At 42.8% G+C, this 19,637-nt stretch overlaps 1 protein-coding gene across 2 annotated transcripts in view; it reads left to right on the plus strand.

The window, feature by feature from the left end:
* Nucleotides 1-19,637, plus strand: part of C8b (complement C8 beta chain) — a 37,116-nt gene that overhangs the window by 4,215 nt on the left and 13,264 nt on the right. The window contains exons 2-7 of one of the 2 annotated variants that reach the window (XM_051188013.1): nucleotides 1,152-1,308; nucleotides 7,717-7,858; nucleotides 10,097-10,238; nucleotides 11,528-11,660; nucleotides 13,856-14,053; nucleotides 17,589-17,829. In XM_051188013.1, the coding sequence (XP_051043970.1) occupies nucleotides 1,152-1,308; nucleotides 7,717-7,858; nucleotides 10,097-10,238; nucleotides 11,528-11,660; nucleotides 13,856-14,053; nucleotides 17,589-17,829 (1,013 nt within the window). The remainder of the gene's footprint in view (nucleotides 1-1,151; nucleotides 1,309-7,716; nucleotides 7,859-10,096; nucleotides 10,239-11,527; nucleotides 11,661-13,855; nucleotides 14,054-17,588; nucleotides 17,830-19,637) is intronic. The other variant, XM_051188014.1, reaches the window with a different exon arrangement.

The raw sequence follows: 19,637 nt of genomic DNA on the forward strand, positions 1-19,637 counted from the left end.
GAATGGATACAGGTTGGATCTGCTCCCAGACATCATGGGGCAGGAGCATAGAGCATACTCAGCATCAGACAGACCTGAGCTTAGATCCCAGGGCATCTATATACTGGGTTCACTGCCGCAGACACCTTGTGTCACTCTGAGCCATTTCAGCACCTGTCCAGATGACCACATTCCATAGCTACCTTCTAGAACATCTGTGGGATGGGATGAAAGCATCAGGAAACATCTAGTACAATGCTTAGGTTTAACATCCTAGGCCCTCAATAAATCTTCATTCCAATCATTTTTTGGCTTAAGAAGTATAAGTTACAAGTGTTCTCGTGGGAAGAGATTAAAAAAAAAGAAGAAGAATCATAGTACATCTTCCATGTTCTATCACTTCCACTTGAGAATTTGCTCATTCCTTCCTCTGCCCTGGCCCTGCTGTAGTTCAGGTTCACATCATCCTATACCAGCCTCTCATCCTCTCCCACAGCCTCCAAGCTCCACTAATTCATATCTAACCTCCACACTGCTTCAAGCCCAGCTCTGGCCATGAGGCCTGCATGCAATTAAACATTGCTAAGATGCAAGACATGTTTCTCTGTTGAATAGGGCCTGTGTCACATCCTTGGAAGCCTGATGTCTTCAGTATCAATTATTCTTAGCAAGTGTTTTGTGGATATTTAATATTAAAATGCATCACCTAGTGTAAACCCCTCAATCTTCAGAGGATTAAAAAAGAGGCCCAGAGATAGGGAGTACATTGCTCTAACTGGATTCCCTGTGTATCCATAGCCCATAAGAGTTTAAATACTCAGTCTAGTGATTATAATTTATAATCCAGAAACAGCAGTGTAAGGGAATACACTTTAGCCACTGTGTGGAGGGGAAATCTGAAGCTCACACAGACCAGGAATCAGATTGCACAAGCAGCTGTGGTACTGTCTTCTAACAGGCACTCAGTACTCTTTACCACAGTAGTCCTAATATAAGATACTTCCTGGGGCCTCAATACATATTTGTCAGATGAATTAACAAGCACTGAAATGATAAACTACCTACCTTGCACCCGTGATCTGGTCTACATTTATGGGATGGGTGATTGATGGGTGGTGGGGAATGAATGTAATTCCTTTAGGATATGTGACTCCTCTTATGATAATTTTTAGAGGGGAGAAGCCAGATTTCTTTGACACAAATGCAGCCAACCAGAGCCTTGCTAAGAGCAGACAAGTACGGAGTGTGGATGTCACCCCAGCACCTGTTGACTGTGAGCTGTCCAGCTGGTCCTCCTGGACTGCATGTGACCCCTGTCAGAAGAAAAGGGTAAGATCCCAGGTCTTGGGTGAGCACTAAACGTCTGGGCAGGGTTGGGAGGTAAAGAAGGAGACTAGTCTTTCAACAGTTCTTGCAGAGGCACTGATGGTACCTCTGCAAGAGGCCATAGACTGTCCTTTAAGATGCAAGCTGTGGAAATGACTCCTTTCTCTGTGCTTTCAGACAGCAAACAGGTATTCCCTTTGGTATTACAGTGTTTTTCACACACCTGTCTTTGCAGCATCCTGCCTTTGACTTGCTCTTTCTACCCATCCTTCATGAAATAGCCAGGGAAGCTGTATCTGACCAGTCTCCCCCCAAAGGATCCCTAAGGATCAAAGCCAGACTTCCTTGTCACCTAACTGGGCCTCATCTCTGTACTGTATCTTGTAATCTTTCAGCTGTGTCGCTCCCTCTGCACCTCTGTTCATGTTGTCTTCTCAGCCAGCAATAACCTTTCCCACTGCCTTCACTTTCTAACCTGACTCAACTTGATTCCCTGTGTCGGGCGACCTCTTCCATGAAGCCTTACCTGACTGCTCACCAGTTGGCCCAGCTCCACTTAGATAAAGCATTATTATGTATGCTTCTCCAGGTCCTCTCTACACTAGCACATATCACACTGTAGTTTTTAATCATTTACTGCCATAAACAGAAATCTTATAAGTGTGCATGCATGTAACAGGAGCTTTCCAACACTCTTATATTTGAGCTCATTCTGCCTTCTGACGTCTTTGCAAGGAAAATACCATGGCTGTCACATAGTCTGTTAGACCGCTAAGTGGAGACTTAGAGCAAGGTAAGTGTCTTCTTGGGGCCCTCTAGTAGCAGATAAGCCTAAGCTCAGGCCATGGGGTCCTTCCTGATATTTCCACGTGTAGAGCTTATCTCCATGGTGCCTATCCTTCGTGTCCCTGTGATGGGAGAGCTGACCCAGGGCCCCAGGCCTGAACAAAGCATATGTGCCAGGAGAGGGGTGGGGGAGAGAATGGTTACCCTTCCCTTGGCTTCTTGGGAACTCAGACCTATCATGGCAAAGACTCCACAGAGGCTTCTCTGAAGAGGCTGAGCAAGTCGGCCCAGGGCAATTGCACGTTTAATTGGATCAATGGGGAGAGCCAAGCACTATCATTCTGTTCCCAGAGTAGGTTTTCTTGCTGAAGTTATCAACATTGATCCAATTATCTGGATAATTGCTTCATCTGCACCATAAACCAGAAGGACTGAGCATGAGCCTGCTAGCCAGAGCTGCTCACTGTTACTCATTGTAGACTTCCTCACATGGCATCATCCCTGTCTGCAGGCTCCATGGCTGGGGCTCAGTGAAACCTCTCAACCCAGACCTAGAGGTGCATTTCCTCCATTCTTTCCAACATCCCCCCAACCTACTTTTCCTAGGCGCCTGGGGATAGTCTTCTGAGAGTCTCCTTGTATATGTGTGGCTTTATTTTTATCCTTTAATTGATTTAGAGTATTTGTACTTGTTTGGGGAGTATAGCTTTATAATTTGATTCCTATATGCATTGGGTAATGATCAAATCACTCAAACATGATAGTTATCTACTGCTGACATATAGAGAAACTTCAATAGCAATGCTCCTAGTTACTTTGAACTATACAATTATTGTGTGCTTATGTTCTGTATTATAGAACATTAGAATCCTCCATGCATAGTGTTCTGATAATCAATATTCCCCTTCTCTGCCCCTCCTTCCTTTCTAGCCCCTGGTAACCTCTCGTCTATTCTCTACTTTGTGATTAACTCTTTTTGCTTTTACAAATGAGCAAGAACCTATGATTGACTTTCTCTGCCTAGCTTATTTCCCTCAACACGATGTCCTCAGATTTCATTCATGTTACTACAAATGATTAGATCATCCTTTTATAGATGACTCATATTCCATTGTCAAGTATACCATTTTAATCTGCTCATCTCTTGATGAACATCTTTGTTGATTTCTTATTTTTGCTATGGTGAATCTTGTTGTAATAAACATGGGAGTTCTGGTCTATCTTTGATAAAATGTCATCATTATCTTTGGATATATACTCATTATTTAGACTGTTGGCTCATATGGTAAATCTATTTTCAGGGTTTTTTAATTTAAAAAACAATTTATTCTTCTTTGTCTTCATCCTCCTGCCTATCCCTCTTCCCCTCCTCCTCTGTCCTTTGGAGAGTATCCAGTACTGTTTTCTGTAATCCATGATTGTTAGTATCCAGCCATCTGTACTGGCCTGTCCTTGGGGTTCTGATGGCATACGCCCTCAGCTGCAGCCACTAAGAGCACCACCAGTGTACATTCCCTGTGCTCCCATTTAAAAGGGCCCTGGCCACCTCCCATCCTTCTCTCTCTCCCTTTCACTCCCACTCTTCCTCCTCCTCTTTTCTCTCTCTCTTTCCTCTCCTCTCTCCTGATGCTGCTGTTTCCAGAGGCCAGTCTCCCCTCTTCCCTTTTCCCTTTTGATGATCCCTTTCCCTAATGAAGAACAAACAAACAAAAAACCTCTGTTTGAATACTGTTGCATGGTGTCTTTCACTCAAGAACTGCTTTTCTTAAATTACTACTTTGGTTCCATGATCAAGAAGGCTCTGCTGATGTCTCCTCCAGCCCACAGGCAGTTTGCGGCAAGCTAGCACTCTGGAACCCAGTTCAGATTTGACAGGCTCACTTCTCAGATCACTGAGTTCTTCCATCCAAAATCATCATGAGTGATGAGCTATACCACCCCCCCCTTAGGCTATTCCCACAAGTGAGGACTCATCTCTCCAGTGTGGTCTCTTGCCTTTTGGCCTCATTAAGTCCTGGTATCAGGCAACCACGACTCTTGGGCCCTTTTCATGACAACCCACTGGGTGGCCTGTGCCAGTCTAGGGCCCTCTGGTCCTTTGGACCCTGGACCCTTTATTGACAACTCACCAAAGCAGTTTGTGCCTTTCTCGGTTGATCCTTGTTTGATGAAAGCCAATGCCTCACTCACGTGGAATAAGCCTAGCAAAAATCCACTTCTCAGCACTTTGTAATTACTTCATGCTGGGACCCTACCCACCAGCTTCACTTTCAATAGATCTGCTCTCTTCCACCTGCAACAAATCTGCTTTCTCATTCACTGATGGCTTTGCCTTCCATGCAATACCAGCAACTGGGTTTCTGGTGGGGTTATCTACTTCTGACCATTCGCCTGAATGTGAGGTTTTCTTTTTCCAGCACAGTCCTTCCCACGACTTCTGGCTTTTCTCAAAGTCCTGGTACCAGGTGACCCCGTCTCTCTCTGGTTCAGAGCCCTTGACTCCCACCCTTTAAGTGACAACTCACTGGGTTGCCTATATCTGTCTCAAAATTGGCCCTCTCTGAGGAATTGCAGACCCTTGGATCTTCTCTGCCTTGCTCATGGGAGCTGTGTCGTCATCTATACAACCTTGTTCCCATTGGTATGGCTTTTGGAGACCCACTGACTGTTCCTAATTAGCTATTATTGCAGGACTACCAGCTGTTGACCATAGAGCTGGAGGTGCAAGGCTACCAAACATGTTCAGGTGATGCTGTGGTGATGGGAAAAAATCAGATGCTTTAAGCCCTGCCTCTAAAATGCTAGGATTAAAGGCACAAGTCATTATACCTGCCAAGTTGGATTTTTATATAAGGGCCTGTCTAGTTTCAGTCTTCTACAGATTTGTATTCACTGTTCTCTCTCTCTCTCTCTCTCTCTCTCTCTCTCTCTCTCTCTCTCTCTCTCTCTCTCTCTCTCTCGATATAGGGTCTCCCATTTGTCTGAAATCACCAAGCAGGGTAGACTACCTGGCCAGGAAATCCCAGGGTTAAGCCTGTCTCTCCACAGCTTCCTGCCCACCCCTAGCACAATAAGCACATACCATCAAACCTGGCTTCTTAAAGGTGGGCTTTGGTGATTGAGCTCAGGTCTCAAGGTTGCAGGGTAAGCACATGACCTACTGAGTGATACCCAGTTTCTAGCACCTCTTATGTTTAGAGATGGTCCTCTCTAGAGTATGTGATCTTGTTGCCTTGGAAAACTCTGCTGGCTGTAAGTATGTGGAGTCACCCTGGGTTTTCTCTCTGTGCCACCAGCATGTGCATGCTCATGTGTCTGCCCCGTACTTGTTGATCACCCTAACTTTGTAGTGTGTCTTAAGTCTTGGGTTGTGATACGCTTGCCTTGTTCTTTCTGCCTAGGATTGTTTCTGGATGGTTTGTGCTTCTATATGAATCTTGTGATTTCCCTCCCTTCACTAGCTCTGGAAACAGGGTAATTCCTGTTTGATAGGATTGCATCAAATCTCAGATCACCTTGGCTTGTGTGGACATTTTAACATTATTTCTTCTGGCCCATGAAAACAAAGTGTCTCCTGTCTTCTTAATCTTCATTATGACAATCTTTTACTGCCTAAATTAAATTTGTTTCTGTCTTACTAATTTTGAGGATGTTGTAAATGGAATTATCTCAATGCCCTTTTCAGCCTGTTTGTTAGAAGCATATAATCTACCATTGGATTTTGTAGGTTAAAATTATATCCTGCAAATTTACTGTACTTTTCAATGGCAGCAGCATTTTGGTAGAGACTTCAGAGATTTTATATACTAGGTCATGCCGCTGAGGAGAACCCTTTCGAGTTATCTGTCTTTTACTTCTTTCTTCTATCTGATGGTTCAGCTTCATACTCCAGTTGCATGCTGCATAGGCATGTCATTTTGTTCCATATTTTTAAAGATATACCTTCAACTTTTTGCCATTTAGTATGACCTTTGCTGTGGGTTTGTCATATATTGTATGGACATTGTATGTATATATTGTCATATATTGTATGTTCCCTCTGTACTTCATGAGATTGTAGTTTTGTTTTTTTTTTTTTTTTCATTTTTATTTTACATATTGATCCCAGGTCCCTCTCCCTCCCATGATGGTAATCTCTTTGTTTGCTTTTGTTTGTTTATTCCTCAAAGTCTTTATTTAAGGTCCATGTCTCCAAGGACATGGCTGTCTAGAATCCCTTTTTTTTCCAGATTCACAGTACAGATATAAGGAGTAACTATGGCTCTGTCATTCTGAAGGGAGGAGGTGCTATTCTATTTATTTGCCACATGTTGTGTACCAAAACCTTGACTGATAACATTAGAAAAGCACCCAAATGTAATCACTTCTTCCCTTCCACCACCCAGCCTGGCATCCCTGATTGTCTACCCTGCTTTGCCTCTCGAGTTCCCCTCACTCTCCTTCTTGTACTCCTCTCCATCCATGATGAATTTATCTCTGGTTTGTGGAATAAGAAGACACACCCACTAATCTAGCAGTTTGACCAGAAACCTTCCTCTACCAGGTTGTTCTTGACCATTCTTTTCCTGCCCTCTGCGTTTACCTGACATTCCTCCTTAACCTCTAGGTCTCAGCCCTCATGTGTTTACTAGAAACCTGTCACTGTCTCTTCCCTTTGCATTGGGGATTTCACCATGAGATTATAGAGCACATTGCACCTGCCCAATCTTATACCCACTGCATTTGTGTTGTCACTGTTGGTGGGCCCTCTCCTTTTGAAGGCAGGTCAGAAGACTTAATGATGATTAAAAACCAACCAGCAGGCAAGTAAACAAAAGTATCTACCCTTTTAAATATGAGATAAATTAATCAATATTCTCAAGATAAATGAACAAGAAGAGACAGATAGCAATATTGATTCCTAAAATAGTAGATAATAGTAAAAAAAAAAAAATGACAAGAAATTGGGCACCTACTTTGTGCCAGAAAAACATGAGCTTGAGATTATATATAATGATATGTGACAGAAATTAATATATAATTCATAATATATAAATACTGTTAATAAATACATAATTATTTAAATTCTAAATTGTACATTCAGGTAATTCATTCCCCCCAGTTTACAAATGAGTAAATTTGGACTGCAGAGGCAAAGCTACTTGCCCAACATCATACAACTAGGAAGTACTAGCATCAGTTGGAGTTTCAGAGCACATACTTTTTTGTTTTTATCATGCTGATGCCTTAAGCAATATGTGACAATACATGAATCACCCATTGGAATAATTAAACTGAGTTAGTTTATTGTTGAACTGACTAAATGAGCCCCTTTATTGGCTTTTTAAATTCCAAAGCCCATGCCTTTGTCCCGCTGAACAAATCTTGGCAGACCACTGCAGAGACAGAGATTCAAGACAGTTACCCCAAACTCAGTGAGCATGCAATGCAACTGGGGAAACAGCCAACCTTGCATAGACCCTCAGTGTATGTGGTGAAGGAAGAACAAGAACTGGGCAGTAGCAATTAGCCAACTGCATGCGTTCCCACCCACTGCCTGGTTGGTGACCACTTCTGCATAGTATCCTTAGCTCTGGATGTAACTGAGTTCACACCATTGACTCACTTTGTTTCTGGCTGCTACAGTACAGACATGCTTACTTGCTCCAGCCCTCCCAGTTCCATGGGGAATTGTGTGACTTCTCTGACAAGGAAGTTGAAGACTGTGTTACCAACCGGCCATGCAGAAGTCAAGTACGATGTGAAGGCTTTGTGTGTGCACAGACAGGTATGGGAATGGGGAAAGAAGCTTGAAAAGCAGAGGGTAGCTTGTGGTGATGGAGGAGAAGATATATAGGGGTCGTGATCAGGTTGGTGGGACAGGGAGACCTCTTACTGCAAGCCTCAAACCTCCTTTTCTGTGTATCCTTCATGAACACATGCCTATGGTAAGGTAGTATCATTATCCCTTTCTTGCATCCTAAGAAACTGAGAGGTTAGCTGCCACAAATCATTGAGCAGGTCTATAGAGGATCTTCAGCTAAGAATCTGGAATCCACCAACTTTAGAAGTTAGATATGCTGGAGTTAGAAGTCCTGGGTCAGTCTAAATCTGACTGTGTGATCTACAAGATCTTATTTAAGCTATTTGAAGTTTGATTACAAAAATAGTAATTGAGTGTTATATTAGTTACCTTTCTATTGCTAAGATACCATGACCAAGGCAACTTATAGAAGAAAGGATTTAATTGGACTTACAGTTTCAAAGGGTTAGAGTCCATGATGGTAGGTCAAGGGCATGGCAGCAAAAACAGATGAGAGCTTACCTCTTGATCTGAAAGCAGGAGACAGAGAATGCTAACTCAAAATGTTAAGAGTCATTGGAAACCTCAAAGGTCACCACTAGTGGCATATCTCCTCCAACAGGGCCACACCTCTTAATCTTTCACAATTATCTCCACCAACTGAGACCAATTGTTGAACCTCATGAGCCTAAGAGGGGTAATTCCTATTCAAACCACTACAAGGGTGAAGTTAATACCTTACAAGTTGGTCATAAGCATCATGTGAAAAATGGAGGTCAAAGCTGTCTGTCATATATTAGCTCTGGTACTGCTTTCAGAGCTCTTGGGTGGAGTAAAATATGCTCCAACCTGAAACAGCTGAGAGAGTGATCAGTATCACTTAGCAATGAAAGGCTTTGGCAACATGGGCCTTGTCATTTGTATTTCTGCATCAGTGAGTCTACCATAAGTGATGGAGTCAGTAGAAAATGTTGATTTTTCACAAAGAAGAAAAGTGAATATGGAAGCCAGTTGGGAAGATGGACAGAAGGAAAGAAACAGCACACAAATGAATGATTATCTACCGCAGAAACAAGTAAAAACTCTTTTCTCAATTTATTCATTCATCTGATCCAAGTAAATCTCTGTGTTTCCATTTCTTCAAATCTCTCACACAAACAGAGATATATGCCCTAAAGTATCTGGAGGGAGTTCTATTCACAGTACCCATGTGAACTGTGGTCTAGAGCGTCCAAAAGACAGACAGGATTGCCAGAGCAATTTCTAGGACTTACTGCAAATATAAAATTTAATCCAATAAATCTGAAACATGTTTTTTTTTTTTTACAGTGTACCCAAGGACTCATTATAGCCAGTATTCTATGGTTTTGCCTAGAGCCATAATGGCAATCCATGCAGGCTTTATTTTAAATGCCTTGTAAGAAACATTTGAAGACCAGATTGTTATTTTTCTGTCTTTTATAACCGAAGGACATTAGTTAAAAATGACCCAATATGTCTAAGGAAGCAGAAGTACCTGTCTTGTGGGCTTTACCTCCCCAGGAATGCACAAATATGAAAGAAAGTGAAGTCAGTGAGAAAAAGTCATAGGGGAAGAAAGATGGTAGTGCTGAAGGCAATGTGTGTTAGGGAGAGGGTTCCCATAAGGCAGGTGAGAGTCGCAATTGTGCTGCAGATGCTTAGAATGTGTATCAGGCTCTCCAAAGCACTAACTCTAGCCACAACTGGCTTTCACAATAGTTTCAATGGTGGGTTCTATTTTATTCACTCACAACAACAGTGCCATGGCAGGATAGCTGTGATGGCTTCTCTGCTTTACAGATGAGGGAATCAAGGCCAGGATGCTGGTCCACAGATGTAAGATGGCTTAGCTGGTGCCATTCAGAGAATCCACTCACCATCTCTTCCTAGCCCTGGTGACAGGAGGAAGGGTAGTTCCAGACTATCAGCCTGGCTGTCCACTTGCTGCCTGCTTTTTAAGCACACTGGCTTCTCCTTTGCAGGTGATTCCAAATAATTTCATTTCAATGCTTTCCTAACTGTGGCAATGAACTCCTTTGGGGACAAGAAGGGGACAAACTGTTAGTATCATTTTTCAGACAGGCCTGATATAGGAAGGCTGATCAGAACAGCCACTAAAGGGCTGGCCACATGCCTGGCACCAGCAGAACGTTTCCTGTTGTCACAGTCATGTGACTGTGATCCTTTCTCTCTCCATCCCAGGGAGGTGTGTAAATCGAAGACTCCTCTGCAATGGAGACAATGACTGTGGAGACCAGTCAGATGAAGCAAACTGTAAGAGGATTTATAAAAAATGTCAACAGGAAATGGAGCAGTACTGGGCGATTGGCAATCTGGCCAGCGGGTGAGTAGCTGCAGTCATGCTGGGTAGATGAGAAAGCACAATGTTAAATGGAATTCTGAAGGATGGACAGCGAGATGGAAAGGGACACTTACTTGCTTTCCTTTCTGGAATAGAAAGCCTGTCATGTAAGTAGGTGTATTCTCCGACATCAATTCCATGTTGTTCCAGAAGCACATGCCATGAATAGACATGGGTCACAGGAGGGTTGACCTAGGAACACGAAGACTGTTAAAGGTCTAGGGTGAGCCTCATTCTTAACTCTTACAATTTGCTATGTCAGGGGAATTCAAGCATGGCTCTTGAATCCCATAGACAGCTTATGTCATGGGTTTTATCTGCTCCTGTCCTTAGTTCTCACTCTCCACCATGCTGAAAAGAAGGATTTCTGAACATTGGTTTTCAAGATAGGTCTGTAGTCCATGCGTGTCTCAGCTTCTGGGGATATGAGCTTTGGTCCAATATTCTGTAAGGTCAAAGGAGCAAGGTCAGAAAGAGCCAAACAGGCCCAGCATCCATCCTACTTACTTACCATGCTCCACAACATCTAAGTGTGTAGATGGATGAGTAAGAGCATGTCTTTCTGCATGATAAGAATCAAAAGCTGTAAATGATGCCACTGGAAAGAAAGGCAAAGAAGGTAAATAGAATTCACCTCCTCCATAGGCATTTACCTATCTTGACCCTTACAGGTCATCATTAGAGAGAGACTCTTCACTTGGATGGGAGCTTCCTTGGGGGCTGAGACCTTCCAAAGTTAAGTGAGCTCCAGGGGTCACATAGCTAGGAAGAGGAGAAGACGTTCAAAGTCAGTAGTGGGGTCCAACCAAGCCTAGCCTATAGCAGGGATGCTTCCCCTAGAAGGAGCAGAACACAGTGGCTGAAGAACAAAGAGCTAGAGACAGGATTGTGCAGGTGTATAGCTAGTGGTCTGAGATGAAAATGAGACTAGAGAAATGGCTCTGCAGTTAAGGACTCTAGCTGCTCTTCCAAAGGATCTGGGATCAAATCCCAGCACCCACGAGGTAGCTCCTAACTGCCTGAGGGGATTTGATGCCCTCTTCTGACCTCTAAACACTGCACCAGGCATACAGATGGTACACAGACATATATGCAGCCAAAACACCCATAAAATAACACAAAGTTTTAAAAAGAGTGAGTGTTGAGTTGGTATGAACCAGAATTCTAGGGCCTTGCTTGTGGACCAAAAGGTTTGAGTTTCATTCATTGGGATCTGCTAGCTTCCAACAGAGGTGACACAACCCCAAATCCTGTCTGTGCCTTCCTTCCAGGATAAACCTGTTCACAAACACTTTTGAGGGCCCAGTTCTCGATCACCGTTATTATGGTGGTGGATGCTCCCCCCACTACATCCTGAACACCAAGTTTAGGAAGCCATACAACGTGGAAGGCTACACCCCACAGGTAAGGGACAGCCAGGCAGCTGATGCTGGCAGTGAGGGAGTCACAGAGCACTCTGAAGCCTGCTAGCTGTGTAGCTTTTATGTGCCCCTTTCTCTTGGAGGCCCAGTATCTTCTGGTACCAAGTGTGTGCCCCTTAACACAAGACCCTTTATGATAGCAGTATACCATGTGCAGCCACAGATACAGGAGCTGTAATAGCAGTAATGTTAGCACAGTAGTATCAATAGCTACACTAAAGATAGCTTGGGATTTGGTGCTTCCTACACAGATCTAAATGCTCAGTGCCTGTATTGTTTTATCTTTATACTACAAGTTATAAGCTTCCTCCCTGAGGCGACATGGTCAGTGAGATTATGTGGCTGAGTGGACAGCATTACTCCTGCTGTCACAGAGAGTCCCCAGCTCACATTAACACTTCTTCCCATCACTACTGTGCTCTTGCCTCTCAGGCCAGACAATGATCTAAGTACTTAAAGTTATAAAATGGCATACTCCTGAGGCTGGAGCAATGGCACAGTGATTAAGAGCAGGTTCTGCTCTTGCAGATGAGTCACGTTCAGTCCCCAGCACCCAATTGAGGTGGTTCAAAACCATCTGTAACTCCAGTCCAGGGGATCTGACAGCCTCTACTGGCCTCTGTGGGCACCTTCATTTACAGATACACATACATACACTCTCAGGCACACACACACACACACACACACACACACACACACACACACACACACTTAAATAATCAAATAAGATGCTGCACCCATATAAATCTGTACTATGACTCATATAGACCAGAAGGCACACCAATCACAGAGTAGAGTGTAGAATACACCATATAGATATACTACCAGAACACTTACCATCTAATGGTAAGTTCCTTTTCCACTCTACCCTCAGGTCCCTCGTCTGTGAAGTAAGCGGGGGCGGGGGGGGGGTTGACTGAGAAATTCATCTATGTGGTAGTTTCCATGACCAGAGATGCCTAGTTCTAAAGGTTGGGCAACATCCCTTCTTCTCATCCCCTTCTCTGGTCCTTTTTGTAATACATACTGGCCATAAAAAGGAAGAAACAGCCTAGGATTAAAAAGTCCTTTCCATCATGTTGTCTATTCCATTTTCTCAACCTCTACTTTCCAAGGACACATTGCAGGAGCCAGATCCCAGCCCAGATATCACATGCAACTTTTAGCTTCTCGCCTTAGCCAGCATTGAGTGAAGGTTCCCACAGGCTCCCATGTGAGCCTGGTTCTCAGGATAGATCTAAGGAGAGGGACAACTCTTTTATACATGGGAACACTAGGGCCTAGAGAAATCAATTGTTCCAAATCACCCACATAGAAGAAAGCAGTGCCCAGAAGACCCCCCCCCTTTTAGGCAATGTCTATCAGCATCATCACCATTCCCTTCTGTGCTGTGGGGTTTATAGAAATGACAAGCATCCAGATATGCCCATGGGAGTAGAGGTGGAGACAACTGGTCACTCCAGGTCCATCAAGGTACTACTGCCTCTGGCAGTTCCCCAGTGCAGGAACAATTAGCATAATGACTTAGCTAGCAGCTCTCTTGAGTTCTCTAAGACAAGCAGTCAAGTGCATCTCCTTCACTGCCCTGCTGCTGCCTCAGCCCCACATCACCAGTGCACCACACTCCTCAGGGCTCCTCCTTGGCTTGCGACTCCATGTTTAGATTTGCTCATTCCGGTATAACTGGCATGCTGTCCCAGAATGACCACCCCGTTCCTTCCTCTTTTGACTGATATTTGCAGTAAGCCACAATTCATAACAAAGGATTTAAAAGCCTCCATAATCCAGAAAGTTCTTTTACAACACCTGCCCATTTCTCTCACTCTCACACCTGATAAATCTACCCTGGCAATCAGGAACTTGCTGAGACCCTTCCATTTTGCTTCATGCTTCTGTTCAAGACCAATCCACAGCCCTGGACACCTCCACACCCTGTGTTCCTGCCAATTGAAACCCAAGTCAATCTGCAACTTGAGCATGAACTATAGTGTTCAATATGTCTGTCTTTCTGGCTATAGCAGGGGTCCTAGAGTAGGGATGTAAGCTGTCTCTGATAGTTTGGTGTTTTCAGAGTTGCTAGCTGGAACTAGTCACTAGTCACTAGAATACAGTGAATGCCTGATGACAACAATTCCAACCAAAGAATATTTAAAAACACGTTTTCTTTTCTTCATGTAGACCCAAGGCAAATATGAATTCGCACTTACAGAATATGAATCATATTCAGATTTTGAACGCAATGTGACAGAGAAAGAAACCAGGAAGTCTAGTTTCAAGTTTGGTTTTAAAATAATTAACACTTTTGAGTTTGGATATAAAGAAGAAAGCAACAAAGGCAGACATTACATTAGCAGAACCAAAAGATTCTCCCACACTGTAAGTATCTGTCTGAGGCTTTCATTTGCTTACTTTTAAATAATGTTTTCACTTACTCTTTGAGAATTTCATAAATGTATTTTGATCATATTCATTCCCTTTCACCAACCCTTCCCAGGTCCTCCCCCACAACCCTTCCTGCCCAACTTAAAATTCTTTCTTGCTCTTGAAAAATATCAGTGTATTGCTTTTAAATGTATGTGTGGTCTTTTATGCTCACAAATGTGTCTGAAGTCCGTATCATTCCTGGTCCAAGCAAGCAAGAAAGTTTCTGTTGTCCTGCAAATCCTCTCATAGATAACTTGTTAGTCTCACATTGACTTACTTTTAGGAGCCATCAAGCCTAGTAATGTTATTTTCTGTTTTTTTTTGTAAGCCCTTTCCTTTGGTTTTCAAAAAGCTTAATGCACAGATTTGCCCCCAATGAAACCTATTTGGTGGTTTTTTAACTCACCATTAATTTGACTTTTGTTTGAGATACATGTCTGGGAAGTGGCTGCACTCTTCTGTGACTTCCTAGATGTCTGGTGGGGTATCTTTACCACCACCACCCTTTCTCCTACTTTATTTATACCTCATTTCAGTTCCCTCACCCATGGTTACTAGCCCAGGCTGCTTTGCCTTGTGTTCCCCTGGTACACAGCAGCTTGACTCCTATCTTTCCCCAGACATATTCTGAAATACTAAATCTAATCATCGTCTATTTCTTGGTGGCCACAAGGTAAGTCAAAGCCAGTCACTTACTGGAAAAAAAAAAAAAAAAAAAAAAAAAAAGCAATGCGAGAGGGAAGAGATGGAGGTAATGTGGTAAAGAAACAGATGATAGGCATATTTGAGACTGAATTCTGGGGTAAAGAAGGTACACATTTTTGACTAGTTACTGAGAATGTGCACTCAGGAGGGATGCAATAGGCAAGTGGTCTAAGGAGATGTGAAAGAGAAGTGATCAAGACTTAAAGTCTATATGGAAACAAAAGAAGCCATGAGAAGCTCCTTAAGGCCCCTGCTACAGATATAGCCAGCAGGAGAAAACAGGTAGTCAGCATTAATTAGTCTGCAACTGTCTTCCATCTATTGACTCATCTTATGGGCCAGGGGCCTATGGGGGACAGATCTGTTTCCTTCTTCTCTAGACTGAATGGCATGTAGGAGGCACTCACCACTGAGCTGTAGGAATGGAAGACAGGACTGAACTCAATTGAAATTATTATGAGAAAAACAGTGGGTACCATCATGCCCTGCCTTTTCCTCCTCCCCCATGCTTACCTCACCTCCCTGATTCAGATCACCAGTTCAGCAATGTTAGCATGTATATAACCTGACATGAGCCTTGGGTCCTAAGACAAATTCTACAAGGATGTTTTTGTTCAGTTAGGTATATTATCTCAAAAATCAGGTATCTTTATGGGTTACCATGTGATGATTTGGACCATGTATGCAAGGTATAAATGACCAAATCAAAGTAGTTAACATTTCTGTCTCTTTTGATTTGTAGCATTTTTTGTTGGGCACCTTCAAACTTATCTCTTGAAGCTCTTTATAAAAGTATATAATAAATTGTTCTTGCCTTCATATTCTCAGTCTAGTGGGAGATGTAAGCTTGTAAACAATAAATCAATTATGTATATCAGCTGCAATATAGCACAATGGAAGTTATAAAGGAAATATGAGTGACATGTTCTGCAAGCTTAGAAAAGGAGAGGGTACCTGGAACTTCCTGGGATGGTATAAAATAGGCAAGAGCCAAACAGAGAATTGGAAGACAAGTAAACTCATATACAGAAGAAAGGGAAGAACTTAGAAGCAGTGGGAATAGTCGCTACACAGTTACTTCATGCAGGTTTAAGAATCAGAACGGCCGGCATTGGATTAATACCGATACACATTATGGCTGATGGAAAATGAACAGACATGGAAAGTAACATTCAATGTCAGGGTGGCTGATAATAGTCAGAGAACTGGTGGATGAATGTGAAGGTTATGTATCCAAAGTAAGAGAGTTGATTACGACTGAAGGCAATAGTGAGCTAATGCACCCATGTTTGTTTGTTTTGTTTTGTTTTGTTTTGCCTGGAGGAGTATTATAATGTTATATCATAATGTTATCAGAGGTTCAGGATCTTGACTGACTAGGGCACTGAAAGTAGACTAGCAAGAGAAGGGATAGCAGAGAGGAAGTTTTATAACAATATGTCAATTGAAATAACAATCAGAAAATGCTGTCCGAGAATGCTTTTGTGTATTTGTGAACCGCAGAGTATTGCAATGGGTGTGAGCTATGTGTGTTTCAAGGAGATTAAAACATGAAAAGTTTTTAAAGGCAAAAATGAGAATTGCAAACAAACAAACAAACAAAAAAAATTGGCCACAAGTTGCTAAAACCGTTCTAAAGCTGGGCAGCAACTGGTCAAAGGCCCTTGAAGTCATGTATTTTTGTGGATTGTTTCTGTGGCTGTCTTCCGTGGCAGCTCCTATTATTAGACAATCCTGAATGAGTACCCTTCTTTCATAACTTCAAGGGCTGATGTATTTTTACTTACCTTTTGTTGGAGCTGACACAGTCCAGTCCATTTTGACTCTGACAACTTTCACAAAGCTGCAGAGAGGAGGTGGAGTCTAGGACATTTGGGAAAGGTGTGAACCAAGTACCCAGTGACTGCTTAGGCAGTCACAGTGGGAGAAAAAGGATTCTGAAACACTGACCAGGACTCGAATGGAGTGACAGTAAACCATGTTGGACTGAAGTTGGGGTTTTAGTGAGAGTGCATGCAAAGCTGAAAGGCGCTTTGGAGCTGAAGGACTTGGTTGGAATAGAGTACCCCTACCATTTCCAACACCCCTGCTTTTCCCCCTGTAAAGAGCTAGATATACCCCATGAAAGTCACCTCACATGTGGTGATAACTTAGCTCTCACCAGTCTTCACTCTGCACCATACCTCCAGAGGGCACCAGACTTTTCCTTCAAAGGATCAGAACAAGTAATTGAGGCTTTACACAACACACAGAAGTCCCTGTTGCACTTACAAAACTTTCCCACTGCAGTGTTACACTGTAGAAATATGTAAATGAATGAGAATGGTAGTGTTTACAAAACAGGAAGTAGATGCATCCTGTAGGCCATGGTTTACCAATACCTGCCACAGTCACCTTCCCAAGGTACTGTTGTTAGACTTGAGTGGTTTGGGGTTTTTGTTCTCAAATGATGTAGGCAAATGCTTGAGACTTAGCACATTCTACCCCCATCTGAGTGGCCTCAAGTGGCCACATTCACTCTGTAGTGCAGGTTTCAGATTCTCCTTCACTGTCTTCATTTGCTCCCTTAATGAGATGAGATCAGCGCTCATCCAAGCCAAACAGGAATATTTATGAGAATTGAAATCTCCTCAAAGGGACCATCTTCCCTCGGATATCCAAAAGGAATCACAAGCATGATGACCGTGGGCATGAACAGTGGATGGCATTTGTAAAGTTCATCTTTCCATTCACGATTCCTCATTGTAAAGGTCTGTTTTTCCCTTGTTGGTATTTCATCTAGAAAAGCAAGTTTCTGCACGCACGCTCTGTCCTTGAAGTGGCCCATTACAAGCTGAAGTCCAGAAGCCTCATGCTCCATTACGAATTCCTCCAGAGGGTGAAGAGCCTGCCCCTAGAATACAGCTACGGGGAGTACCGAGATCTTCTTCGTGACTTTGGGACCCACTTTATCACAGAGGCTGTGCTTGGAGGCATTTACGAGTACACACTTATCATGAACAAAGACATCATGGAGCGAGGAGGTGCACTGCCCAAGGGACACACCTGTCCTGGCCAGCACAGGAGTGCTATATAGTGATAGAGTCTTACTCTAATGCTTGGGGGAAGAGCCTTGAACCTTGTCCCCATGTTCCTCCTCTGCAGAGAGGTCTTGGCCTTTGTGCTTCTCTCTTTGTCTTGGCCATGTCAGTCCTCCAGGTCAGCTCTCTCTTTGGATGACCCTTCATTCCACAGCTACTGTATCCAATCAGATCCAACCTTGAACACATCCATCCTGGATCACTGGATCAATGTACCTTGTTTCTTCTGTAGTTTTTCACATCTCAGAAATTGTTCCACCATCCAGCCAGAGGCACAAGCCAAAAGCTTTTCTATTCTTCTATTTTTCACCGAGTTTCTTCAGATCTACCTCCAAATTCCGTTTTCATTTTTCATGTGTTTATGTATATGTATATATACATCATGGGTTTCTTTGCATATGAGCACATGCATGTACAGGATTATGTGTACATAATTCTACATGCATGTCAGGCCTGAGATTGATGCCAGGAATAATCCTCTATGTTCTTCCACAATAATAGTTGGAGCACAGTCTCTCAGTCAATCCCAGAGCTTGTTGATATGGCTAGTCTCCCTAGCCAGCCTGTTGTGGGGATCCCCAGTCTCCACATTTAGGGGTTGTAATTATAAGCAGGCCACTGTACCCACCTGGCCTTCACATAGGTTTCTGGAGACCCAAACTCGTTACTCATTTTGTAAGACAAACATTCTGCCTGTCCTTATAAGCCTTAGTCTGTATGTCAGGTTTTACAGTTAATACCATAGACTCATCCTATGACCAATGGCTTCATTCACACTTGAATTTTTATGTGAATATGAATTACAGGCAAATCTTTACAGGGATTGATCTTATCCAGTAGGATCAAGGCAAGATCCAAAGTTCTATTTTTCTACCAACCTTGGAGATGATACCTAAGATTCTGGTCCACACAGGACATTTTGACTAGCGAAGGTTCATATGACTATGGTTCCCATATGAATGGTCAATCCCAATGCTTCTCTTCCTCTCCAGCCATCTTGTCTATAGACATTCCAGATCTTTCCAGCTGTCTTCAACTGCCAGTCTAGGCTGCAGACCCTGTTTCCTAATCTAGTATTCTGCCTGAGATCTGAGCACTTGTCTGCTCCATCAGTAGAACCAGGACCTAGTTAATTAGAATTCCAATGTATTTGCAAGAGGCCATAGAATGTAAATGCCTGTCTTCAGGACTTGGGTCTTCCAAGATCAAAGTCATTCCAAAGGTTCTGTCCATGGTTTCTAAAACTAACCCCCTCATAAACAGCCTAGAGAATCATGCAATTCAGGGAAATATACAATTGATGCCACCCTCAGAGTTTCTCCAGAGGACTGCCAAAGAAAAAGAACAAGAGAAAAAAAAAAAAAAAAAAAAAAAAACCTGCCATGTTTCATGCACTGTTAGAAAATTTGCATAGCCACCGAAGCTGTTTCTTGTAGCACCTATTATTTCAATGAGATTTGTATTTTACAGGTTTGGAATACTCTGAGGGAAAATTCTGTTCTACATTAATAATGCAGGAAAGCCTAGTAGTCAACAAGCCTGTTTTCCTCCGCCAAATTTAAAACAATTTACAAAGTTCTTATATGCAATTTTAGCAAGCCGTGAAGAGGAAGATACCTTGAGAAGAATTTAGGGTAATGAGATAGGAAGGAACCCTCAAATAACTAGAGGAAATTTTGTGACTCACCACAGGTACGTTCAGACTTATATATGTATAACTTCAACCAATAAAAGTAGACCTTCTCCTCCTT

Source organism: Phodopus roborovskii, unplaced genomic scaffold, assembly GCF_943737965.1.
Source record: "Phodopus roborovskii unplaced genomic scaffold, PHOROB, whole genome shotgun sequence".
NCBI lineage: Eukaryota > Metazoa > Chordata > Mammalia > Rodentia > Cricetidae > Phodopus > Phodopus roborovskii.